At 46.2% G+C, this 26,569-nt stretch overlaps 1 protein-coding gene and 2 long non-coding RNA genes across 3 annotated transcripts; 2 read left to right on the top strand and 1 right to left on the bottom strand.

Annotated features, from left to right (window-relative positions):
• Positions 1-241: 241 nt before the first annotated feature.
• On the bottom strand, positions 242-5,484 carry LOC135183607 (uncharacterized). The gene is made up of 4 exons (XR_010305614.1): positions 5,219-5,484; positions 2,801-3,008; positions 1,579-1,674; positions 242-390 (listed from the first exon to the last, which is right to left on the bottom strand). It is a non-coding gene; the product is annotated as an uncharacterized LOC135183607 (long non-coding RNA).
• A 163-nt stretch (positions 5,485-5,647) lies between these two features.
• MRPS18A (mitochondrial ribosomal protein S18A) lies at positions 5,648-26,167 on the top strand. The gene is made up of 6 exons (XM_064158797.1): positions 5,648-5,796; positions 5,971-6,002; positions 8,347-8,451; positions 15,835-15,958; positions 16,728-16,794; positions 25,979-26,167. Exons 1-6 carry the CDS (start codon positions 5,697-5,699, stop codon positions 26,121-26,123), a joined length of 573 nt encoding a protein of 190 aa, XP_064014867.1. The 5' UTR covers positions 5,648-5,696; the 3' UTR covers positions 26,124-26,167.
• LOC135183608 (uncharacterized) lies at positions 8,599-13,958 on the top strand. Its single transcript, XR_010305615.1, has 2 exons — positions 8,599-8,888; positions 12,859-13,958. It is a non-coding gene; the product is annotated as an uncharacterized LOC135183608 (long non-coding RNA).
• Positions 26,168-26,569: the final 402 nt, after the last annotated feature.

Genomic DNA, 26,569 nt, shown 5'->3' with positions numbered 1-26,569 from the left:
AGCTCTTCTCAGGAATACCTGGAGGAGTTAGATGGCTGAAAGCCTCCAGAAGCAAAGGGCTTTGAGGCAAATCCAGCCAATATATTTGTTCTATGGTGCCAGCATAATTCCCCAAATGGCTAGAGAAAAGGGGAAGCATGAAAAGGGTCACTTGGGAATATATGTGCATGTGGGGGAGGGGGGCAAAGAAAAGGCAAAACTAGCTGAGAACAGGCTCCATTTAAATTGCATACAGACCTCACACAAAGCACAGAGAATTGGTCAGTAGATTGAAGCCATCTGGCTGGAGGAGCCATAAGAGGAAAACCCTGCCGGAGATCTCTCCATCACGTCCCATAGTGGTCCAGCATTAGAGCAAAGCACAGGCTTCCCCACTCCAATCTCATAAAGCTAAATATGGGAAGAAGAGCAAGAGGACTGCAAAGTTCATTGTTATGACAGAGCCTCTACTCTTCTGGCAAGGCATAAACCCATCTGGCACTATTTTCTGCAAATTATTTCAGTGTTGACTCTATGCCTCATTACAAAAATCCCACTTCACTTAAAGTCTAGGTGCTTGATTCCTGGCTGGAATGGGTTTCAAAGGCTGCTCTGTGCTCAGATACCTTTATATATATCTTGACTGGAGAGACCACAGGCTGAGCTCATGGATCCTCCTGCCTGCATAGACAGAGATGTGAAGCTTACAGATGTCCAGATCAAATACTCAATGAAGAAGCTGCTACAGGAAGGCATCAGGAAGGACTTGGCATCACTGATTTTGCCTATGCTGTCCCAAGGGCTCTCTGATAATGCTTAGGCTTCGGTGGCAACACAAGAAAAACTGCATGAAAGCTATATGTGCTGCAGCAAAAACCAGACACAGACAGCTGGCTTCAGGCTGCCGTGACTCCCCAGTGAAAGACCACCCTCACGTGGCTCTCTGATGTGAATGAACCAGAGGACTCCAGGTCTCACTCTGCTCATCCCTACCATTTACAAACACGTCTGTTGTCGGAGGCAAACTCAGCACTCATGACAATCTAGCCTGGAAACATCTGAGGACACAACTTTTTTTTTTTTTCCTACGAAAAACACATAAATGTGTTTTAAAATGTATTAAAATTTACGTTTGCTTTTTGTTTTGCTTTGGGAGTTGTTTGGTTTGGGGGAGTTTTTTTTACGGCCTGGATAAACTCTCTGACTTCAGTTAATGCAAATTAATGCTGCTTTTGTTTCAGCACACTGGTATCTGAACTGTCAACAACACTGTGGTCTTTATGCCAACCAACCCTTACAGATTTCAATGTTTGTCACTGTCTGTTTTTCTGAAGTCCCTCCTTCACCTGGTTTGGAAAAAAAAGCAGCACTTACCCTCTGGAAGAAATAAAGCTTTGGAAGCTTGCCTGTCCCACTGCCATGGTGTTGTTAGGGAGTTTTTGTTCCTTATGGTTCTCTCATGTAGCCCAAATATTAATTGCCAGAGATCAAACCTCGGTGTGATTATGATCTCTGTCACTTGGACTTGCCTATACAGAACATTCCCAAAATCTCACAATTCATTGATATTTTTCAAACACTGAAAATCTCAGAACTTACCATTTCCATATCAGAAGTGATTTTCAGTGATCCTAAAGGTTTCTTCCTCTAACAGATGCCATCGTAGAGGTCATTCAGCTGGTGTCAGCAACGTCACTAAGAACAAAAATATGTAAGGAGACAGACTGGGGGAGGAACAGAACTGAAGTGCCCTTTAAAAAAGAAGTTAGGTTAATTTTCCCACTGGATTTTTCTTGTTTACACTTAGCTTGAAATCTTGGAAGGAAACATAATGAAATTATTGCTTGGTTATTTTACTTTGAAAAATAACCACATCCACTGGGAAAATCAGAAAACCAAAAATATAAACAAGTTATTTTCAAATGAGTTGCTCATTCTTCTACCGGAGCACCACCTCCTCCTGCTCTCTTTGCAGCATTCCCTTCTTACCACCTCCAGCCACCTTCTCACCCCTACTGACGCTTCAAATTACTAATTTCTGCCCCAATATCATTCTCCTCTGTCCTCTAACATCTGTTTCAGAAGCTGGTTGTAATATATTCATAGACAGAGACATTTGGGATAAGCTGCTGTTGTGTGAAACAGCCTGGCCTTTTGTGCTGACAAGCATGTTGCCACTCTCCACCAGGACACCCATACATGAGGTGAACCATGCCGGGCCCTTCTTGCTCTAACAGAATGGTGAGGCAGTTACAAGTCTTCTGAAAGACTGAGTAGGATGAACTGCATTTTTGGTGCAACATGAACTGTTATTCTCACCCCTTACACAGGCTTGTGAGCGGGTTTGTCACGTTTGGGTTTTATGACTGGAAATTTCATTTGAATTATTCAGACTTTTTTAAAGGTAAGTTATAAAACATTACTGCAATAAGCTCTGAGTATTAAGTACCCAACAGGATAAAACTATGAAAAATCTGTGTCTCTTTTTGCTGCCACTGAGCATCCCCAGAGCAGCTGCTCAGGAACTGGAGCATACGTACACAGCTAAGGAGTTATTTTGAAGAGTTCACTAAATGTCTTCATTTAATACTGGAAGATCAGTTGTTGGACTTGGACACATTTCTTCTGCTTTTGATCATCCAACATCAAATTACAAGCTATAACACGAACTCTAGCCGTTTCACAACCTCCTTGTCACCAGATTCACATTTCCTAATTTTTCAGGAAGGGGGAGGGGAGGCAGGCTGTTGGACACCAAGTGTACACTGACCTGCACTGACCCCTTCTGGAAAGCACCAAAAATGTACCGCTAGGAACAAACCTGTTCTGGTCCAGGGGTGCCTGTGGGAACTATGTGACCTAAGAGCTTTTTTCATCTTGATTTCTATGATTTTTAATCATTTGGTTGGAACAGCCTCAGCCTTCATGAGCTATCTGCACTGGTAAGGCTCTGGAGCAGATACATATGTCATCCATCAGCATCCAATAGATCAGAAAAGGCCCAAAGGACCAGAAAAGTTCCTGCATAGCTGGAAAAGAAAAAAGTAATATGTTATAGGAAACAAGAAAAAAAAAAATCCAGACAACAGAACACAATTTAGTATGGGAAAAACCCAAACAAACCCAGAACCTTACAGAACATCTACAATATCTAAATCCAAAAGCAGTTCAAATGAGAGAACATTGTTTCTTTGAGGGACAGTCCCATAAAGCCTCGGGAGGCCAGAAGCAACTAGGACATAAGTTTCTCATCTGAAATACAAACACTGCCTTGCTCCTGACCAGACCCACACTCAGGGGGGCAGGTTTAATTTTAATTCAATAGGAAAAGAAGTCATTCTTCAATGGCCGATGACATCTCATTCTGTTCCTTGGAAATGTACAGCTCTATGTAAATTGGATGACCCTTTGCAGTGCTGACAAATCACAGTCCACAGCTGGACTGACTTACAAAAAGAAAACCACTTTGTGTTCTTTCTCATGTACATGGACATAGTATTCAAGGCTACTTTTCTTTTCCCCAGAATACAAGTGCTTGATGAAATAAAAGCACTCAAAAATTATCCACAAGAAATCTGACATGTCACATTTCCAAACTTGGAAAGAGATGATGGGCTTCAACTCAAATTGGCACACGCTTTATTTGTCTCCTTGGGACTCAGTGGTTTGCATTGCTAATGGTTGTAGGAAAGACTCAGAAGGCAAAGAAAACATCTTAGGAGAAGAGACAATTCACTCAACCCAGAGCCTGCAGGTTTTTAAGAAAGCAACTATTTTCCTTCTCTGCATTAAATTATGTGTCACTTAAATTCCTTTGAAGACAGCATTTGTCTGAAGGTCAGGCAATCAAGCCTTGCCATATCTGGACCGCCACCATGTTGCTGGTCTCTCACCGAAAGCTGCAGTGCTGCTTAACTATCTGCCTCAGAAGTCCTATGATGTAGAGAAAGTCTTCAACAGCCCCTAACCCTCTATCTACAAATCTTTACGTAAGCCAACACTAAGCTTGCCAGCTGATGGTTTCTACCACGCTAAGAGAATCTGTTTTAATCTTCCCCTTCACAAGGGACCAGGAAGCCAGCAGAAGAAATTGCCTTAAATTTGAGCCACTGAATAAACTCTCCTGTTAGGTTGTTGCAGCCAAACTGCTTCCACCGGGACAAAACTCTCTATATTAACAACCAAACCAAAAATCACAAAATATGACATCACTACACTGCTGTACCTAACACTGTTAGTTCTCCTCATAAGAAAATCATCCCTAGAATGGATGACAGTAAGTATTTTTCTTGGCTCTCATCTTTAAGCCTTTGGACAAGCTAAAGACCACTCTTCTTCCAGAAATCATTATATATCATAATGCAGTAGAAGAGGAAGAGAAATCTCTTCCAGCAAGCATTCTTACTCAATTTGTTCTCAGAATAAGTGGGATGGCCTCATTTTCATTAACTGGCACAGAGCAGAGGAATCCATACAGAAGCCCTGCCTTCATTCCCACTTCTTTGGAAACTCCCCGAGCTGAGTGCTCACATCTGTCACAGGAAGACCTTTGCAAACTATAGACTGTCAAAAGCAGTGTGTGCAATGCACAGCAGAGAGGAGGTGCAAGATGAACATTTACATTTTACATCACAATTTATGCCTTACTTTAGCTAGAAACTCAAGAAAACCTACAGAACAACTCACATGAGTGCTGTTGACCTCTGATGGAATACAACAGCAGGAATGTTCATGAATGCAAATTACTTCCAAGGGATTTCATCTCACTCAATTATTTTTGTTTCCTGGGTGTTTGGGTTTTTTTTAAGAGATGAAATTGCAAAAAGAAAACAAAAAAAATGCTCTTGGGGAAAGCCTGTGAACTACCTTTGTTTTTGGCTGCACTTCAAGTCCACCTTAAGTGTACTCCTGATGCAGATAACACCACCCTCTGAAACGAATGGCTTCATAGCATCCAAAGTCCCTACCCCGCACAAGCCCTCAGCTGGCACCTCTGGGCTGTCTTCCACCAAAGGCACACGGAAGAAGCAAAGAGATAAGGTGTGCGAAGCAAGAGGACACGGAAAGCGATCTCCCAGCAGCCTGAAAGCTGCTAGAGACCACCAAAGACAAACGATACCAAAGCCGGGATGCATCTCATCTAGCCTGATTACAGAGGTTAAGTTTGCACCTTGGCAGTGTGCCCCTTCAAATCTTCCCCTGCCTAATGACTCAATCCAGGGCAGGAACATCCACACACCTCAGCACCCCTGGCAGACACAGGTGTAACATCGGCCTGGACACCTCCTGGTGCAGCCCAGAGCCCGCGGCGGCAACAGAGGACGATCTCCACCACCGAGATGAAGCAAAGCGACCTCTGGCTCGCTCTGTCACTAGAGCCGGGGACGCTGAGCTGCTCTGGCGGAAGCGCACAGGAAGGCAGCTCTACCTTTCGATCGCCTCCATCCCAGACTGACAGCAGCTCCGCAGCCCGCCCCAGATAAAAACCCGACGCAACACCAGAAACCTCACAACGCGCACACAAAGAACTAAACCACGCCAGCGGGCCGCGAGGGGAGGGGAGCGCAGCAGCCCGCAGCCCTGGGCGCCCATTCCCCCCTGCGAGCGGGGCGGGAGCGGCGCAGCGCAGCGCAGCGCAGCGCAGCGCCATGCCGCGGCCGGGCCCGCCCTGCCTCTGGCGGAAGCGGCGCTGGCGGCAGCGGCCGTGACGGCGCAAGATGGCGGCGCCCGGCCTCCTGCGCGGGGGCTGGCGGCGGTTGCTCGCTGGGCTCCTCGGGAACGGCTGGGCCTCGCCACCGGCCCGAGGCCTCCGCGAAGGTGAGTCCAGCGGCGGCCCCCAGCTACCCAGCGGTGGCCCGCCCCCCGCCGCCTCTCCGCGGCCGGCAGACACGGTGGTGTTTGCTGTGCTTCACCCTCTCTCCCCCAAAGTGCCGTTTCTGTTCGGCTGAGCGGAGCCTCATTTGGGCCTTTTCTCTCTTTTCTTTCTTTCAGTCGTTGAGACGACTGAAGGCAACACGACCACAGTAAGTGCCCGCACCCGTTTCCCTCGGTACCGTTGCCCTTGCCGCCGCTTTTCCCTCCCGCAGCTTCGCTGTGTGTGTACCTGTGGCGTGCAGCGTCCCTGTGCCCTACAGCCACAAGCCCCAAGTGAGCAAAGGAACAGAATGGCTTTTCTGCCCCAAAGGCGCCTCACGGCGTGCAGGCGAGAGCGAGGTGGGATTCTGTCCTGAGTACATGCAGGCGACAGGAGCTTCAGCGGCTGCAGGTCGGGCTCATGGCCCTCTCACTGGGGTCAGGGGGCTCTGGCCAGCTGCTGCAGGGCCCCTGTGAGCCCTGACGGGAGGCAGGCGAGCGGCAGCGCTCTGCTGGCGTTTGTTGCTCAGAGTAGTGGCGCTTGGCATCCTCTCCAGTGTGGGCAGGCACGGAGGAGGTTTGTCCCCTCTCCCTAGGCGGCAAGGCGCTGCAGGATGGCCCTGACCTGGCTGTACCCCACGCGTGCTGCTCGTCTCGGAGCTGTGTTTGGTCATTGCGGTGTGTGCCGCAGTGGCTGCAGGTGATAAAAGGCTTGCATCTCCTAGCACCCTTCGTGGTAGAGAAAACCCCAAGCGTTCAGGGGCAGGAGTGTCCTCAGCAAAACCTTAATTGCTGAAGGGAAACTGCTCCTGAAAATAGACCACAGGTTTTGAGTAACTGATGGGCATTTTCTCAGCTATGGCTTAAGACAGGCAGGAAGAGATTGAAGGAGTAGAACTAGAATTTCAGCTGAGCTAACACTGTCAGATCAGTTGCACCTTTTCAAGAGAACTGGGAGACTGAAGGAGTAGAACTAGAATTTTAGCTGAGCTAACACTCTCAGATCAGTTGCACCTTTTCAAGAGAACTGGTTTTTTTCAGAAGCAGTACTGAAATTATGGAAGGGGAAAGGACATTGTGCTGTCCTTCTCACATTGTATATGTCAGTTTTTGCCTTGCCTGGAGAAAGGTAGCACAGATAGTTTGAAATACATATCTGATGAGGAGAGTGGACCAAGATTTACTTAGTAGTAGGCAGAAGACAATGCATCTAACTGCTAATCTATAATATAGGTAAGTGATAAGGTGGGAACAACTTTTTATTTGCTAGTGAAACAGTCAAAACCTGGTTGCTCATGCCTTTGAAAGTCTGAGTTTTGTTCTTGTCATGTTTGTACTGGTGGACATTGCCACATTTGAAACCTAAATGGCAAAGATTACTTCTGGTTTACTTGTGTGTTGAGTAGGACATGGCAGTTAGCAAGATCTCTAAGACTGGACAAGAATACATTTAAGGTGTAATGGTAGGTGTGATGAAAAGACTCTTCTAGTTCTCTTCAGGTGCCAAACTGCTAGTCTTTGCACCAAGACCTGAAGAAAAGAGCCTGCCCTAAAATTGTTTTAACCAGAACAAGGAGAGAGCCTGGCAGGCCAGCACAGCACACACAGTGGATTGCTGTGCTCAGCCAGTTTCAAAGGGCATGCAAACTGTAAGTGCTAGGTCCCAATACTTTAACTGAGGTTTGAAGCACAGAGGGTGTGCATTGCAATAGCAGAGCCCTTTGGAAAAATAATTCTTTCTGGCACATTCTAGAAGCATAAGGGAGATCTGGATATTTCTACTATATAACATCCTATCATCAATCCAAGGTCAATTACTGCACCTAAGTGAAGAAAAATCTTCTGGGAAATAGCCTAAAATGACCAACCAAAAGGCTGTCAGTATTTCTTAACGTGTTCTCTGGTCACTCCTACCAACTCTGTCAGTCTTCTGAATCCATCTTTCTATATGTCCTTGCTCTTATCAGTGTTAAGGGGAGTGTTTGACGTGAATCAGATGAATGTTGGTGGGCTTAAATATAAATAATAAAATACTTGAAAAAAAAAAAGAGCCACACACAAAACAAGGGAACGAAAAGCCACAAACCTGCAGACATTTCCTAATGGTGCCATCTTAAACTTAGCTTTTGTTGAGAATTTTCCCTGCATATTTTTGTCCCCAGCTTGTGTCTGCCATTCTGTGACATTCTCATGTGCGCAGAAGACACGTGTTTTAAAGCTTTTGGTTATTAAAGTGCCACTACAATTTCAAGGCATGGTGCTTCTAAGGAGTACTGTAATAAATGGAATTCAGCCAGACAGGAGAACTTCACACTGATAAGTTTGCACTTAGTGAAACATACAAGAAGTTAACAAAGCCCTTGGGTCTAATCTGGGTGATTTTCCTAAGTGAGGGGGAGGGCAGGTAGCACCCAAACCATCACAGTTCTCTATGCCCTCCTATTTACTTTCTTCTTCCCGTAGCTGCAGGTCTAAACCATGCCTAATCGTTGTATCCTTTGAATTGCTTCCTAGATTGAAGGGAGAATTTTAGAGGATCCTGAAACACCAACTCCTCCAAACCCCTCTGGCCAGTGTCCTATCTGTCGCTGGAATCTGAAGCATAAGTACGACTATGTGGTAAGTTTAATGAAGGAGAGTTGTCCTATCCTCAAGCAAAAACACTGCTCTCAGGTCTACATACTGCACAGCCTCACCTCTCTTGTCTTTTCGTGGGTGTAGTCAAGATTATTAACTCGATCTCTCCTTCTGTAGGGTGTAACAGAAGTTTCCTACATAGTAACTGTTTGCCTTGGCTGATGTTTTTGCTGGAAAAAAGAAATACGAGGTCCTATCAAATAGGAGGTTTGGAATTCTATACGTGGCCATCTGATCTGAGAAGGCTACGTATACACCTCTTTTGTGCCCAGCTGCCTTTCAGCATTGCACTTCCAGGAGAATCAAACTGGAATGCAACATGTAGTCAACTGGTCTATCTCCAGAGAGGCCAGAAGACCTGACTGCATCAGTTATGTCTTCAGGCACTACACTGTCTGAATGGGTCATTGTCCACTAAGGTAATAACTGTTTTACATACCCTCTGAAATTCTTGATGGGTAAGAAGGAGAGCATACATGTTTACATCCCTTGCAGCAGAAGAAATGTTTGAGTCAGAGTAGTTGAAGGAAATGCTATTATTAAGTAGTGAGAGAATTACTAGCACTAAATGTGGAAAATGGAAGGGAAATCCTGTAATGCTTTGAAACAAAAGCACAACAGTCAAAAACACTGTAGAATAAGAAGCGTGAGATGGAAGTAGCAGAACGTAACATTACGAGAGGTTATTCAAACAGAGTTTACAAAAGGACTAGGGGCCTCCCTTGCAAGCTAAAAACCCAGTACTGGAATTAGAAAACCACACAGGAATGTGCTGTTCCTCAGATAAGGCAACAGAAAACTCAGAATAAGTTAATGTCAGTAGGATTAGGGTGACAGAGATACCAGTGCATCTGGAGGAAAAGAAATCTTTGTAAGAGAGAGTCCATTAGTAACAGGAAAAGGAGACTGAAAGCTGCATTAGCTGCAGAATGAGTGAGCTGCTGACATGCAGTCCTGGAGCACACAGAAGAAAAACTATGCTTTAATGTCTAGATAGTAGTAGCAGTCTCGCAAACGTGAAACAAAAGCAAGAGACAGATACAGAGATAAGCATTTAATCTGATAGAGACCACCAGGCCTGTATTGCATATGGCCCCAAAACCATAGGGGAATTGGCCTGTGAATGCACTGTGCCACTTGCAGGGTTTTTTGAAAACACTCCCAAAAATCCTCTGGAATCACCAAAAGGTTTGCAAATAGCAAGTGAAATACAAAGTAGTTAAAAGAGGAAGATGAGTATGATGCTGATGATTACAACGTGGTAAATCAAATATTGCAGATTCCAAGTAAAATGGAATCAGCTGGGAGTGAAAAGTGATGTTGGGTAGGACTAATTATGACTCATGAATTATGAAGAATGTGAGCACAGCAATAGTGCCAGACAAAATGCTTGCAATTCCTGCAGGCATGTGAAATCAGAGGTGCAAGATGTAAATAAAATCAGTTTAGTATGATCAGAGGGCTGGAGCACCTCTTCTACGAGGACAGGCTGTGAGAGTTGGGGCTCTTCAGCCTAGAGCAGACTTTGTAGTAGCATTCCAGTATCTGAAGGGGTCTACAAGAAAGCTGGGGAGGGACTATTTACAAGGTCTTGTAATGAAAGGAAGAGGAGTAATGGGTTTAAACTGGCAGAGGGGAGATTTAAACTAGATGTTAGGAAGAAGTTCTTTATAGTGAGAGTGGTGAGACACTGGAACAGGTTGCCCAGGGAGGTTGTAGATGCTGTCTCCCTGGAGGTGTTCAAGGCTAGGTTGGATGAGTCCTTGAGCAACCTATTCTAGTGGGAGGTGTCCCTGCCTATGTCAGGGAGTTGGAACTAGATGATCTTTGAGGTCCCTTCTGACCTAAACCATTCTATGATCTTCAAAAGCCTGTATTGCAGAAATTCAGTTGTTTAGGATTCAGGCATCGTCAGTGGTTCAGAATTAAGCTGGACGCAATATTGAATAGCAAAATGAGTTTGAGGCGGGGGTGGGATTTGACATTCTCTGTTTTGCTTTCTCAGAAATTGGAAAAAAGCTACAAATACAGTGAATTTGCAGGTGATGGTAATTTAGAAGAAACTCCAAATAGCATTAAGCTATGGAAAGTATTACAAAAACAGATCGTGGTGGGGTTTTGTGTAGCTCATGTTTGAATGCAGTGATCTCTTGCGACACTTTCTTCATGGTTGCTGAATTGTGTTGTGATCAAAACAGACCAATTGCATCCACTAGAAAATAGGGGGGGGTTAATACAGTTTTATTTGACTTTCCAACCTGAGGAGTCAACAGCACTATTACACTGAGTACAGATTTCCAGAAAGCATACCATGAGTCACACATTAACAGCTCCAGAGAAACTATAAACCAGTACTTGGGGATGAAATGAGCTACAGGAATGGACTGAATCTTGGAAACTAATTTATAGTCTCACTTACTACTGCTTTCTGTCGTAGAAGACTTGCACACAGAGACACCAGTGTCATCAAGAGTCAAAGAAGCAGTTTCAGACTGTAGAGCCTAACTTCCAGGATTAGATGTAGGCTGTTGGTCCCAACAAACACAATGTAAAGTGTGAGTCTTACGGGTGTGTGTAGAGTGAGCTAAGGTTATGAGTTTTCTTCTTCCACAAGTCAGTTTGATAGGTCGTTATTTCTATCATTCAGTGTGGATGCAGGAGAAAACTATGTTATCCTGCAGCCAGAGTCTTGAGAAGCACTGCTGAGATTTGTCCCAAGAAACTGTGGTCCTGAGAGTCAAGCTAGGAATGTGACCATCCTGGCTGTCGTGCATGTGTTTGGTGTATATGTATATATCCAGGCCACCTGCTCTGGAGCAGAGGAGCCCTTGGACAAAGTGCTAAAGAGGACAATATGAGCTGGTATTTCAGAACTACATAAGCTTATTGCCTCAGTGTTTAGAAGCTTTCCTCTGAAGGGCTGATGAGAACTAGGAGACATTTCAGTTCTGGAGTGAACCACCTTTTCTGCTTGATTAAAAAAAAGCCCTTTTGTGTTTGAATGCTTTGTACCAGTCATGAATTTTCAGTCTTTTAAATGCTATGGTGAACAAAATCACCCTTTTCTTCACAAAAGAGCTCACTGCTGTTTTTCTTTGCTGCAATAGTGATGAGCAGCAGAATCTTGAAATGCCTAAATAACAAAGTGTGTGCATTTGACTGTATGGGTAATTAAACAGTGACACAGTTCCCTCACTGGTGGTTAATTGTCCTAAGATCTGTAAATTGAGAACAGCTATTTTCCTTAGATACAGACGAGTTCATACAGCATAACCTATAACCTGTGCTGGCTAAGAGATCAGGATAGATAGATCACAGTCTTCTTTGAAATTGATAAATTGAGATCAGTCAGTTGCACAGAAGGGAAAGTGTGAGCTTTTTTGCTTAGGACGCTTGTAATTGAGGTGAATGAAGCACTGTGAAAAGGGAAGTGTTGAATTAGCCCCTGAGGGAGCTGAGTAATATGACCTCATAGGACTTTCCTTTTGTCATGTGCAACTAGCACAGTCTAAAGTAGTGGCATAATGAGTTACTTTGACTGTCAGAGAACTGGGGGACTAAAGTTCCCAAAGTTATTAATCAACTGAGCAGGCATTGTGAGCACTAGTAGGTCATGATTCCAACCTGCCTCAGCTGTGGTGTAGAGGGCTGCAGTTGTCTTTGCCAGTTCAGCCCTTAGTCCCTGCTGAGGCTTGGGTATAAATTCCTAGAGTTTGTGGTCTGCACACCCATTGAAGCAGAAACCTTAGTTGATTTTTTTTTTTTTCCAAATTCATTGGACATTAAAAATTTGGGTTTGGTCATTGTTAGGGTGAAACTAGACTGAAATCTGCAATCCTGTTAAAAATGCCTGGAGAATGGTGTACAGCTCCCAGGACTAAGGGAGAAAGTTAAAACTAGACTCTTGTATAGCTGGGGATAATGACTGGCAGACTAGTCTTACACAGCCCACACAGACAGAACTCTTCTTGCAGTAAAGAAAGGTTTTAATGAATTGTATGCAAGCCATCCAAGATCCTGCTTTTCAAATTGTTTGCAGATATTACAGTGCAGAAATGCCTCTGCATTTCGGTTGCAGTCCGTTCACAGGAGCGTGCTGTACGTAGTGTTTCGGTTAGCAAGCTTATCCAGCCCTTTTAGAGGTGAAGGCAAAACTTGATTTTCATTTTTCCCCTTATTCACTTCAAACATCATTAATCTCAGTAGGCAGTAAATATGTCATTTTGCTTTGGCAGCAATTAGGGGAAACCAAGCTGCAAGCTTTGCCTATTAGTCCTAGATTAATTCAATCCAAGTTGTTTTCATCTAATGCTGCAGATTACAGGGGTGGGAATCTGGGTCCAGCCTCGTGGGAGCTGTCCAGTGATTAAAGCAAATCCGTGGTTACAGGCTTGGCTGTGCACTAGCACAGAATCTGAGTTTGATGGAACATGACGGCGCCAGGAGAACTTGCCAGACCTATTTTTCACTTTGAGCCCTCCGCGTAGCTGTTCGCGCTTCTCCGCAGCTGCCCCGTAAAGTTGGCTGCACCTGTCTGCCTTTCCCGGTGCTGAGCTGCATCTGGATGAGTCCTCTGGGTAAGGCACCTGGCCTGTTAAATGTGGAGGTCTTCAGAAATGGACAAACCTTCTGTCAAACGTGTGGCTTTTTCAGCCAGACGACACGAGTGTAATGTGGAGTTGCAGCGGCTGGGACAGGAATGATTTCGGTTACAAAAGCACTGCCACGTGCAGGTGTTGGTCACTCGGTGACACTTTTGGTCAGAGATAATAACAGAGGATGGATTTTCCTGCTTTTTTTTTTTCCATGGGGAGAATAACAAAGTCTGTCTCATTTTGCTTCCTACCTCCTCTCTTTGCATGGAAACACTTGATAACAACCCTGTGACTCCATGAGGCGTGGTGGTAATAAAAGAAATCACTTGGACCACACACACCCTTCACAAGAGCCTGTGGCCTGCTTAGGCTTTCACAGTTGCAAAGACTGGAACAGCTTCAAGCTTGCCATCAGCTCCCTTGTTCCTCTTGTGCACAGAACAGTGCAGCAGGCTTACAGAAAAGTCTAGAAGTTTTTCCTCTTTCTAGGCACTTGCAGCTGAAGAGCTCTTTTTCACTTAAGGAAGCGATGTCTCTGTGCTGAATGGCTGTTGGTGATTTAGAGAACTGTGTGGCTAAAGAAAAGGGGAAAAACAGGGCTGGGTTTTGCTCTGGTTTCCTGAATTCAATCCAGTACATTTCAGGAGTGGCCAAAAGTCAGTGCCCTTGGACTGTTTAGCTGGCCTCTATCCAGTTTCCATCAACACAGCTGGCACCAACTAGTCCCCTGGTTACTGTTCTGATTGGCAAGGCCTTGTTCTAGCCGATCTGAGGACACACCTTTGGATACATCACTTTGTATGGTGGTTGGTATTTTGACATATTGTATCAGGGAGCATTTGCCTAACCTGTGGTGTTTAAAAGGAGCTGGATTTGAAAATCTGAACAAGTTTATTGATGATAAGTGGAGGTAGAAAGGAAGCCAGATAAGGAAAGAGGGAAATTCTGCATCATGATAATATTAGGGTGGGGTTGAAGGCAGAGAGAGGGAAGCACAAAAACCCAAGACAAAAGAACCTCTAAATATTGACTGCAAAACTTATATCATAGTATCATCAGGGTTGGAAGAGACCTCATAGATCATCAAGTGCAACCCTTTGCCACAGAGCTCAAGGCTAGACCATGGCACCAAGTGCCACATCCAATCTTGCCTTGAACAGCTCCAGGGACAGCGACTCCACCACCTCCCCAGGCAGCCCATTCCAGTGTCCAATGACTCTCCCAGTGAAGAACTTTCTTGTCGTAGTCAGTCATTACCAGAAAGCCATACTGAATTCCAGAAGGCTCCTTCAGAGCTGAGCTGATCTTACATGGTAGGGTACATGTATAATTCCTGGATAGCTACGTTTCTGAATATTCATTTATATGTCCACTTGTGATTGCATTTGTAAGGGCAGTAAATGAAGCTAGGACTGCTCCAGGGAGCTCTTTGTAAAGAGCAAAGATGTGGGCTAGGAGCAGGCCTGCAAATCTGAACAACAGGCAGGCTTGGGGGTCACCCAATGTGAATAGCAACAAGGACTCTTTGTTCCTGCCTGCTGCCCTAGATGGGGGAAGGGGGTGAAGTGCTGGCACACCTAGTTTGACTTCTCAGTCTATTGGGGTGATTGCTGGCAGGTTTCTTCCATGGCTCAGCTACCTTGACTATGAACGTGTTTACAGCAGTGGTGAAGTAAGCTCTCAACCAGCAGCATCTCTCAACAGACAGGGAAAAGGCAAACACAGAGTCTGCAGAGGCCTTCTGGGCCAACGTATGCTGACATCAGCATGTCAAGGGGACCCGGCCTGAGGGATAGATGTGCCCTTGTGCTGTGTCTGGAAATGGAGAGCACGTGTCGTAAGTACTGAGATGTTGCACTGGGTGCAGTGAATGGACACTCACACAGCAGCTGTTGTGCTGTGCTGCAAAAATCGTCCCAGCCCTGTGTGATACTGTCTGATGCTAGAGATCCTTTGAATTTTGTTTTGATTAGCAGTGCTTTACATTTCTAGAGCTCTTAATTGGAAAGGTCAACAGCAGTGTGATCTAAATGAGTCTTGAATCATGGATGAACCCTCTGCATGCCCCAAGTGCTCCTTTCGTCCAGCACAGCTGTGATCGCCCCACCTAAATGCGTGCAGAGTCAAAGGACTGAAGGCAGCCATTTATCCACTTCGGCCTTTCTCATCAGTACATGCTCTTTTCTTACAAAAAGATTCTTTGTGCAAGATCTTGGACCATTTCCCTGCTCTTCACCTCTCCAGAGAGACATGAGAAAAGTTCTACCATGGGAAACTGGATAAAAGTTTGAGGAGTAGATAGTAGAGAACAGTTCTGCTCTGAGGGAACGAGGAGGGGGCCAGAGGTGACCTAACACATCTGTGACCTTTAGGTTAGCAGCTGTGGTGGCATTTCAAGTTGTGTAAACACTATCCATCTGTAGGTCTTGTGTAACTGTGCCTGAGTACCTAGGACACATAATAATCTTTGCTAGAATCTTGGAGCAAGTGACAGCGAAGTAGCAGAGATTGCAGTTGACATCATATGTTTACGCTCAAAAAATCAGGGGAAGACTCAGACCATCTGAGTGACCTTAGTGAGCCAAGCTGGCAGGCAGAACGAGAGCAAGCCGAAGCCACTTGTTGTGAAGCTACAGCCAAAATGTGTAAAAAGTAATCATTGTTTTGTTCTGAGTTCTGTGCAGAGCATAAGGGTCATCACAACACCTACAATCACAGCAGTTAAAGTAGCTGTAACAGTGCTGGGTTTGCTTTTCTCTTGCTCCCTCAGGATGTCTTGCTGCTGAGTCAGTTTATCCGTTCTGATGGAGGGATGCTGCCACGAAGGATCACAGGTCTCTGCCTGGAGGAGCACAAGAAGATTGCTGTCTGTGTGCAGATGGCTCACCGTGCAGGTACCTAGCCTCTTCCTGAGACAACCCCTAACTGTGGGCTACCTATAGAATCCCTCGAGAGGCATCTCTCACCCAGTTAGTATGGCTCAGTGAGATGTCAGTGTCCCGTTAAACCTGCAAGCTCATTATGGTCCAAGTGCTGGGACGAGATGATGGACTGGAGACTACTTGTTCTGCTTCCTTGGCAGCAGACATTTCCTCTGCAGATGAGTCTACTGAGTCTCGATCTGGGTAGTAGTTTGGTCTCTGGTAACTAACAATTAAAAAACAGCTTCTGAAATCACTTGACTTAGCTTAAGCTTGACCTGCCTTGTTAGTAACATGCACCTGTCTGCTGCCTGCCTTGCGAGGACTTTTTGCTGAGCTCTGGGAGCAGAACTCGGGTTGATGCGGTTGGAGTATTGTGCTGACCTTTATGCCTGGTACCTGAGTTGTATCAAAGTTAAGTGCACTGAGAATTTTAACAGATTATCACCCTGAAGATGGAATCTGATTGGACACCAGTGCCTCTGCATTCTCAGAAAGCCTCTTTGATAAGCTTGAGTGCCTGTGTGTCTTTCCCACCCACAGAATTTCCTAGCTTCTCTCTGGCTGGGCTATACGTTCAGCAATGACTAAAGAGAGAGTACTCTTTCTGCTGTGCTTTGAGTTTTTGCTGTACTGTCCCAGCAGGGACCTGGGTTGCCTGGCTTACAAGGTGTAATGCAGCTTCTGGATGCTATAGAAGCAACGAGGCACTGCAAAATATTCTCACATCTTTCTATTTCAGGTTTGTTGCCAAACCACAGGCCTCCACTTCCTGAAGGGCATATCCCCAAGAAACCAGTGCTCAACAGGTGAATACTTCTCTGCCCCCTGCCCCCTCTCTCCCCCCTGTCATCTCTCTCTTACCCCATCACAGAGGGCCACTACATTTGTCAGGCATGATATGCCTTTGGTGAAGCCATATTAGCTGCCACCAATCACCCCCATATTCATGTGCCTCAGCAGAGTTTCTAGGAAAATCTGCTTCATAATCTTGCAAGGCAAGGAGGTGAGACTGCCCAGCCTGGACTTCTGCATCTTCCTTTTTTACACTTTCTGAAACTGGGGATTATATTTCCCCTTTTCCAGTCAGATTGGCCTGACTTTTCAAATACAATGCAAAGCAGGTTAGCAGACTCCTCCACCAGTTCACTCAGGACTCACAGAGGGATCCCATCAGATCCCATGGACTTGGGTATCTTGAGATTTTTCAGGAGGTCTTGAACCTCATCTATATTAACAGTTAGTGTTTTTCATTTTCCCAACAGTCCTGGGCTTGGAGGAAGTAATCCTTGAATATTAACCGGCTTTCTTGGGCTCCTCTCCCCTCCAGGGCTTTATCCCATGTTTCTCCTTTTAGCAAACCTTTGAAGAGGCCATAGTAGGCTCTTTCAAAGTCCAGGGTAGTGAGTGAGCTGCTCTCTTAGCCTTTTAGTGCATGGTCCCCAACAGCAAGAGTGTGCCCAGGTGTGCCAGCAGTGAGCTGGGGGCTGAGCAGCTAGCAAGGGCCCATCATAAGCCTGTTCCCCTCTGCTCCATTCCTGTTTCCCCCAGTCAGCAATTCACCCTTCCCCTGCCCTTCCTATTCAACAGGGTCTCTTCTTCCTTCCTGAACTGGATGGCCCCTGGCCTTTGATGGGTGAAGGAAAAGCCTGTGGTCACCTCCTGCACTGTGCTGGGCACTCAGAAGTGCTAATCCCCTGCTTATGACCTCACTCTTTGTTTCCATGGGGATGTCAGAGTGGTTTATGAACAAGCCATGGGGTTACCAGAGGCTATGGGGCTGTTGCTGGGAGAGCTTAGGCTGCAGGGATAGCAGTGGCTGAAGACTCCTGCATTTCAGGTCTGACTCTACAGTGGAGATTTGAGGCAAGCTCTGGGCAGTGTCCCCTGGATACTGACAGGATGCACATTGAGTATCAGTGAGGATCAAATTAGAGCACTCTGCATTTGATGCAGCTCTGTAGCCATCAGATACTTCACCTCTGAAAACTTCTTTCCTGTGTCTTAAAAGTCTTTGGAAATCTTCAGTAGCTGTGCCTGTCTAGCAGCTGTGGGGTGGAGCACACCGAGTTAGCATTCACATAGCAGCCCTGCATAGCAGGTTGAGACAGGAAATGGTAGCTCCTGTATCTCACTGGGATTGCACCAGCACTCCACATCTACTGCCTGACTCTTGCAAGTTGTTCCATAGCCTTCTAGTGAGAACAAAGAGCAAATACCTCCAGATACTTTCCACATGCAAGTAGGTGTGATGCTATACCTCTAAAATTAAGAGATTTGAATTGGAGATTGGGATCCCAACCCTCCCTTTTGCATGATTAGTTCCTCCCTACACCATCCTCCTTTTTTCCCTCACAGCAAGGGAACGAAGTGGGCAAAGTGGAAGCAGAGTTTAGAAAAAAAAGGCAAAGCTGTTGCTGAGGAGAGGGAATAGCATTGACACACTGACCTCTGGGGTCTAGGTGGAGACAAGAGAGTGGGATAAGGAAATCACATTGGAAGTTTTGGTGGTACGGCTGAAACTAAACAAATGAGTCCTGGAGCCAGGCTGGAGTGCAGAGGCACTTCAGGAGCACTCTTCTAGTCCTTCATGAAACTGTCTTCTTGGCCTGCTGGAAGAGGTGAGCTCTGTGTACTGGAGCTGTGTGAAATCTTGGCCTTTGCAGTTCTGGGAGAGTTGTGACTGTACCTGCCCCAGCCTGCACTTCCTGCATTGCTCTCTGGAACAGCAGCTGGCACCACATAAGGCAAGAGATAAAAAGGTCTTCCTTTCTCTAGCCTGAAGAGAGGACGGAAGGGTACTCATATGCTGAAGACATTCAACCAATACTTATTTTGGAAGTGAAGCCAGAGCTTTTATCAACAGTTTCCTGTGGTGTAGTATCAGGGCTGTACACCCAGCGTAGCCTGTCCCTTCACTGCATTTGTGTCTGATGGATTTTGAAGTGCCAGTTCAGGAAGGGATCAACAGGATCTACAGAGAGCCTCTTAGAACAAGCAGCACTTTGCACAGTTAAGGGGTGTATTTTCTAAAGCCTTGAACTACAGCTTTTCTTGAGGTTGCTGCTCTGCCTGCTCTACTTGTCTTCATCTCCTTGCTTAAATGAGAGGTACTGGTCCCTTTCTGCACTGCTGCTCTAGCCCTGGGAATGCCAAGAGGGAGAATCTGAGGTGCCTCATTATGTGCTTTGGCCCGTTGTTAAGGCTTTCCTAAGACAGGAACACAGGTAATAATGTACCTTCCTTAAGAGCAGCCTAAGAAGTCCCTGTGCTCTCCAGCTCTGCCTGTAGTGGCAACCTTTTCTGTGCCCTGCCTGTGGTACTGAAATACACTTTCCTGCACCCTATCCCCTCCAAAATGACACCAGCCACACTTCAGGAGCAAACTAAAGTGCCCATATTGAATGGCTGGAACTATTGAATTGCCACCAGCTGCTTGAGGGACCTTTAACCCAGTCTGCAAAGGAACCAGGCACAGGAGATCGTGACACAGAAGCTCACTCGTTGCGGTGCCACTGATGCTTGTAAAGGTGAGAGAGGCATTGCATGCTTGGCTCTGTGGGACTTTGGTCCTCCCTGCTCAAAACAAAGTAGTCATGCAGCAACAAGCCAGAGAACAGAGCTGGAGACAAACATGTATCAGGGCTGCAAACTGAGGTGGATAGTTCTCACAGGTGGCCAGTAGCACCCAGTATACTGAGAATTTGGTCCATTTGCAGTCCCGCAGCCACTCTTCCTGATGCCTCTCACTCAGCTGCACTTACTGTTGCGCCATCAGGAGCTTGCATTGTGCATGGAAGAGTGCTTTGCTTGCTTTGCTCTCAGAAAACACAGTTCCTGATAAAGTGCTCTACAATAGGAAGTGTAAGGTGAAAAGAACAGAGCACTGTAAAGGTCTCTCTCAAGACTGTGACATTAAGCATTGTCCTGCTGAAGGACAGTGTTTCTCAGTCTTACCTATACTTCTGTGTGCTCACCCTTTCTGCCCTGAAATTCCTCTCCTTGCTCCCCTGTAAGCAATCTCTTGTCTAGATCTTCACTCCAAATTGAGAAATCTTTCACTTTAGTAAAGGAGGGACTTCTGAGAAGTTGTTGTCTACTCCAGATTTGCCCCACATGTTTCTCTGAGAATTTCTATCATCTAGGGACAGAAAGCCTTGCTGACCGGGCTGAAGGCTGTGCTGCTGATACTGGAACTCTTGACATTAGACTACACCATCAGCTTCTAGAGTGGCAGGACCAAGATGAAAGCCTAAGATAACTTCAGGGACTGATACCACTCACACTGCCTGAGATTGGAGATTTGCTGTGAGAGGTGTAACTTGTGGAGTCAGATCCCAGTACCTCTAGCCTAATAGGAACCTGAGCATTCACTTACTGAACGTAGACTCAGAGTAGCAATCCCTGCCTGGCAGATTACACCATTTCTCTGAGGCTTTGCAAAGCTCTTGTTGATGCTGTTTGGCCAGGCTTTTTCCAAGCTTGTGTCAATATTTTTGAGAGCAGTTTTCCATCTGCTGCTGAAAGAGGGACAAATCATCCTCATGAAAAGCTTTGCTCTTTGCCCCTGAAACAATGCACGGGCCAGCTGCATGGTTCCTGGACAAAGGTACTAAGGCAACATATAATGGCTGAGGAGCTATGTTAACATACACTTCTTAGTGCATCAGAAAAGCTGCTCCTCAGCTTTTCTTTGCCTGCAGTTGTGGCTATCTTGGCCAGAACCTTTGGGTCCATGTCACAGTCACCCTGTTCAAAGTGAGCCTGTTTCACATACAAAGTGTCTGGCATGCACTGGCTAGCTCCTAGCTGAGCTTAAAATGTAACATGCCACCATATGGAACTATCAGCATGGTACCTTGTTTTAACTAGGGTCAGGGATGCTGCTCTGCCTCTCCAAAACATGCTCCTCTGGTGCTTGTTCAGTGATGTTTTCTAAAATGCAGAATCCCTGCTCTCTCTTCTCTAGTGATTTGTCTCCATTGTATGAACTTTGGACATTCCCTCCCATATGCCTCAGGTTTTTCTGCAGAGGATTAAGAACTTCCCTGCTTTGCACTAGGTCATTTGGCAGCAGGCCTCCCCCTACACACCCTGTCTCCTGGCACTGTGTCTATTACTGGATTGGAAGAGGCAGAGCAGAATACTCTGGGAAGTAGTGGTCTGCAGATCCCACCTTGTTCTTGGTCATCCAGCTGTCTCAACACAGCGTGGGATCACACATCCAGGATGTGTAGTGTAACACGGAGGAGGAGGAGAAGGTGTAAGATGAAAGTGAAATGGCAGTGTGAGCCAAACCACCAGGGTCCTCACACACTGGGAAAGGAGATTTGTGCCTCGGTGCTTTGCTTCCCCAACCCCCCAGTTCTCACTTTTCGTGCTTATTCAGCCAAGCAAAGTAGGCTGTTTCAGCAGTGCAGGCAGGTGCCTCCTGCTCCTCCACAGAAAGGACTAGGCAGGAATAGGGTGCAGCACTCTCACCCTTGCCAGAGTCCTCACACACTGGGAAAGGAAATTTGTGCTTAAGTGTTTTTTGTGCCTAGGTGCTAGGAGATGTTTGAGAAGGCCTTGTGATCAGAATTCAACTGCTGTTCACTCCCTAGTTCTCTTCTGCCCTGTTCAGCTGGGACACTGTCCAGGTCTCATTTCCTGAACTCCAGTTCTTTGCCTTTTTGCTTTCTGCCTGATTTGGTTTTGACAGCAGTAACTTGTGAATGTCACTACTTAACTGCTTTACTAGCTGTGTGTACTTCTGAAGATATATGACCATGGGAGTACCCACATCACCCATAAACTTTTGAGTCTACTCTCCTGCCCCCTCTCTCCTATATAGTTTGTTTTCAGAAATTGGAATGGAAAATCAATGAAGTTTACCCCACCAATGCAGGATTACTCCCTGCAGTTCATTTTCTCATGTTTGGCCCAGTCTGGGGCTTTCATTGTTTCTAAGGGATGATTCCAGAAGGAAGGCTGTCTTGCAGCGGATTGTTCCCTCATCCTGGATTCTCCTCTTCGTAACTTGCCCCTGTTATTTCTGGATCTGTTTTTGCTCCAGCCTGGCCTGTTCACTTCCAGTTATGTGCTGTAGCAAGAAAAGATACTCACTAGCCCATGAGGCCGAGGAAGCTCTCAGGGGCTTCACCAGCACTGTGCAGAGAGACCAACTGTTCTCAGATTCCAGAGTCCTGTGTGTGCAGGCCACCACACATCAGCATCATTTAGGAAACAGGCCGCAGCTGCAGGTCAAACTTCTGTCTTTGCTTTTGGGAAAGGAAACCTGAATAGCTCAGCAGTTTTCTTTACAGTGTGAAGGCTGTCACGTGGATAGTGTGGACCAACACTCTATCCAGAACAGCCGCTGAGTTCAAGCCAGCACTTAGATGCTCTCTTAATGTGAATATAGCACTCTTTCTTCTGGCAGGTGCAAAATAGTGGTTAAAGCACAACGCTGTGAACTTGTTCCATTTCCAGAAGGCCTTAAGGAACGTCAGAGGTTCCTCTGTCAGCAAGAGGTGCTGCAGATTATGGAGTACTTGATTTTGAGCGCTCAGCTGCCACTCCATTGTCAGCTTCCTACTGCAAGAACAGAACCTGGCACAGATAATATCCTGAACTGAAGAAGTTGCTGTAAGGAAGGGGGCAGGTTCCATATGAACTCCTCATGAATTACAAAATTCTCAGGCTCTGTGGACACCTCTCATCCCTGGGAGCAGAATCTGGTTTCACTGCTATCAGCATTTCACTCCAGCAGCATGTGGTTTCTCTCATCTGCATGGAAACTATGCTGTGTATAGCATGTGAATTCAAAAGCAAAGAGCCCAAGCGGCTCGCAGGTGAGCCGAGCCAAGAGGTGTCATGGGAAGGGATGTGGCAGGGAGGAGGCAGTCTTGCCAGGACTTTGATCGAGTGCTTCCTGCATTCTGTAGCCCTCTGCCTTCTGCTCTCAATCCAAACAAAAGCCAGATTGAAGAAGTTCAGTGAGGGTTCAGAAGTTCAGCCTTGAACTGCACCGGCATGGCCTTCACTTGGGCTGTGTGCAAGACTGCAGTTGCCTCATGGGCAGGTCATTTCCCTTATCCAGCACATGAAAGCCCTGTGCCTAGTCCTAGGTGTTAAGTGGCAGCCTCTGGGTGGGAAGGCTTTTGAGCCCTCCTGTCCAGGGAATAAAGTGCATGGAAGTAGCCTTCCACATGCCACAGAGATTTTTAGGCGATTGCAGTGACTGCGAGTGACTAACCACAGCTTCTTCCATCCCGTTGTGTGTCTTGCATTTTCCCATCAGGGCAGTCCCACCAGGCTTCCCTTCACACTGTATCTGAACTATTCATTTCTGCAGCTTGAGTCTAAGGATTCTAGTTGTTGCCCCACACCCTGTCATGGGGCAAGTAGAGCCCCAAAGTGAGTTGCTGGTCCCCAAGGTTGCCAGTTGTGTCCAGATTTGCCCAGAGTGAGAGCTCTGCACACTGAGGTAACAGCTTAGGAGACTGTGGGACATCTGCATTTGGCATTCTCAAGGAGGCTTTCTCCTGACAGCTCTCAACTGGTTGAGAAAATTCAGACCATCTGCCATTGTGTGTCTGCAGGTTATTATAAAAACTCCCCGAGACAAGCTGGGGGGTTGGATACAGTGGAACGTTGGATGACTTGGCTAGCAAAGGGGCGTGCTGCCTTACATGGACAGCAGAGATTGCAGGGAAGTCCTGTGTGCTGAGCTTGGAGGCTCTCAGATCTAAGTTCTGTGCGTTACTTTTACGCTCAGGAAGGAAAAAAAAATGTGAAGCCGTAGGAAGTGGAGTGAGGAAAAGAGGAACTTTGTAGAATGACTGCTCCCAGGCATCAGGGTTTTGCCACTGCTGAATCAAGGTTTTTTTGTTGGTTGTTTTTTGTTTTGCCTTTTTTTTTTTAAGGCAGCAAATAGGACAAGTTTGAGAGTTTGAGACAAAGCAAGTATTAAAAGTGCTAAAAGCAAATGTGCTCCAGGAAGGGAAAGCGTCCAAATGTCTGTTTCAGCTAACAATGAAAAGCCCCAGCCTGCAGTCCCCAAAGGAAGCCAAAGGCCTGGACCAGAGGGCTGGATTAGACCTGCTTAAAGGAGAAATGACAAAAGCTTTAAAATCAGGCCATTACTAAATCCTTCTTCCTATGCAGAACTGGGGTGTGCACTTCCAGCCCCGAGACAGGAACGGAGATTTCTTAAGAGGCCACTGTCTGCCTAAACCTGCACACTGCATTGTTGTGTATCTCCCTTTCACACGTTCACTTCTCCCACACTGAGATCATGGATTGTCATGGGAGCACTTTCCTTTAAGCATCTGGATGTGTGACCAGAACTGCACTTGGCACACTGATGCTTTAAAACAATTTGGTTTTTTTTTTTCCCTCCTTCACTGTAAGTGCAGCCTTTAAATACCAAAACTCGTGCTACAGACCTCCCCTTGTGCAAGAACAGCATGAAAAGAAGGACCTGGCCCCGTGTGTCCATCTAGTACCCCACAGCTTCTCCCAGAGGAGCTGCCTTGCCGTAGTTCTTTGCCATATTCCACACTGGGGCCTGTATTTGGTCTCTCTGAGCAGCTCTTGCATGTGAAATTAGAGACAGGACTGAGTCTCTCCTATTTCCTGTCCTGGAGTTATGTAAGGGATTCCACTAATGCACTAGCATAACATAAAGGTCAAAAGGGACTAATTTAATGCATGCAGAGGCGAAGGAGTGGTTGGCTCTTGTTCTATGCTGTGTCTCAGGCCCCTCCTACTGTTACTTCTAGGTGTTTTAACTGTCATAAATTCCTCAAAGCAAAAGCAAAGCATTTTGGAAGCAGCAAGTGGTGGGAAAATGGGCTGCTGTTGTGCAGTCTATAGCTGCCTAGCATAGCAAGCTTTCTTTGTCGCCCTCAGGAATGTGCCACATGCCTTCAAACAAATGCATTGTATGGTCTCTGTCCAAAGTTCTTAATATCTCACATTTGCACCATGCAAATAAAAGGTAACAAAGCTGCTTGGGGAGAGGATGACTGATTGAGGTTACATTAAGACCATGGGATTACTCAACAGAGGCATGCAAACATCACTGGACAAAGTTTATCAGTCTGTTCCAGATTCTAATTTGTTGGAGTATTGTTTGTGCAGATTATGCTAGGGTTTTACTTTGGATTGTTATTGTCTGAAAAGACTCCTCTAAGGACCCCTATTCCCCTCTCTACTGGTAGCAAAAGATTTAAAGCCTAACAAAAGTCCAGGCCACCCAGTCACAGGGTAGGATTTCCAGTAACTGATTCTAGATCTGAAATCCCCAGCCTGTTTGCAAAGCCAAGACTCAACCTTCAAATGGTAAAAGGCAGAGGCTATTTGCCAGACATTGCTCTACACAGAGATTGGCAATTGTGCTAACTCCATTCTAGTGCCTCTTTAAACTGCCGATTATAACATCCTGAATCAGCAGGCTGCAACAGTGTTGTACAGAGAGCACTGAATCACATTTGGGCATGTGAAAATACAAGAGTAGACCAAAAATGCATGGCCCTGCAGAAGGAAGAATTGATTATTCACTGGAAGCAAATGAACACTCTCTTGGCGTTGGTATTTCTTACAGCGTTCAGCCTTTGTAGTCGGTTCGCCTTACTGAGGTCAGCTGTTGAAGTAACACCTCCCGTAGAGGCTGCATGCATTCAGTCTTGGACTCAGTTGCAGTGCAGGAATTTGGCAGTGCAGCTTAGCTGCAGGTGGACAGCATGCCAGCAGCCTGGACACTGCACCTGATCTGGTTTTGTGAGGCTGGAAACCAGGCAGCTGCCAGTGGGTTCAGCACAGAGGTGCAGATTAGAAGCTCTGAAACAGACATTCCTTTCCAGTGGTCCCTTCTCACCTGCAAGGGCTCTGCTCAGGGTTATTCCTTTTACAAGGAGGCATGTGGCAAGGCACAGGCTGCAGTGCCTGCCTCATTTGGAACCTTTTCCCAGTGCTGTCTCATGCTGAAATGGTTTTGTGTTTTAACAGGTATCTGACTCGCTGGTCCGTCAGATCTGCAAAGCCCATCTGGAAGAGAGGCCCTAAGTGGTGCAAAAAACCCATGCCAGTTGGACACCCTTTGCTGAAGGATAACGTCAGATATACACAGAAGCCTCTCGTTTTAAATCACTAGTGGCCAGAGCTGGCATGGTCAGTAAAAACAGTGGTTTCACAGTGTTTTGCCTTTTTGTGCAAGCGTGTCCCTGTCTCCAGTCTTCTTACTCCAAAACTGTCAGTAGTGCTCTGGATTGTCTCCAGTGCAGAGTACAGGCTGCACCAGTACAGGCTGGGAGGTGATCTGCTGGAGAGCAGCCCTCTGGAGAGGGACCTGGGAGTCGTGGTGGATAAGTTACCCACGGCACAGCAATGTGCCCTTGTGGCCAAGAAGGCCAATGGGATCCTGGAGTGTATTAGCAAGAGTGTGTCCAGCAGATCAAGGGAGGTTCTCCTCCCCCCACCTACTCTGCCCTTCTGAGACCTCATCTTGAGTACTGCATTCAGGTTTGGCTCCCCAGTTTAAGAGGGACCGAGATCTGCTGGAGACGGTCCAGCAGAGGGCTAAGAGGATGATTAGGAGAC

The sequence above is a fragment of the Pogoniulus pusillus genome, chromosome 18 (assembly GCF_015220805.1).
Source record: "Pogoniulus pusillus isolate bPogPus1 chromosome 18, bPogPus1.pri, whole genome shotgun sequence".
NCBI lineage: Eukaryota > Metazoa > Chordata > Aves > Piciformes > Lybiidae > Pogoniulus > Pogoniulus pusillus.
This window is presented reverse-complemented; position numbering and strand designations above follow the sequence as displayed.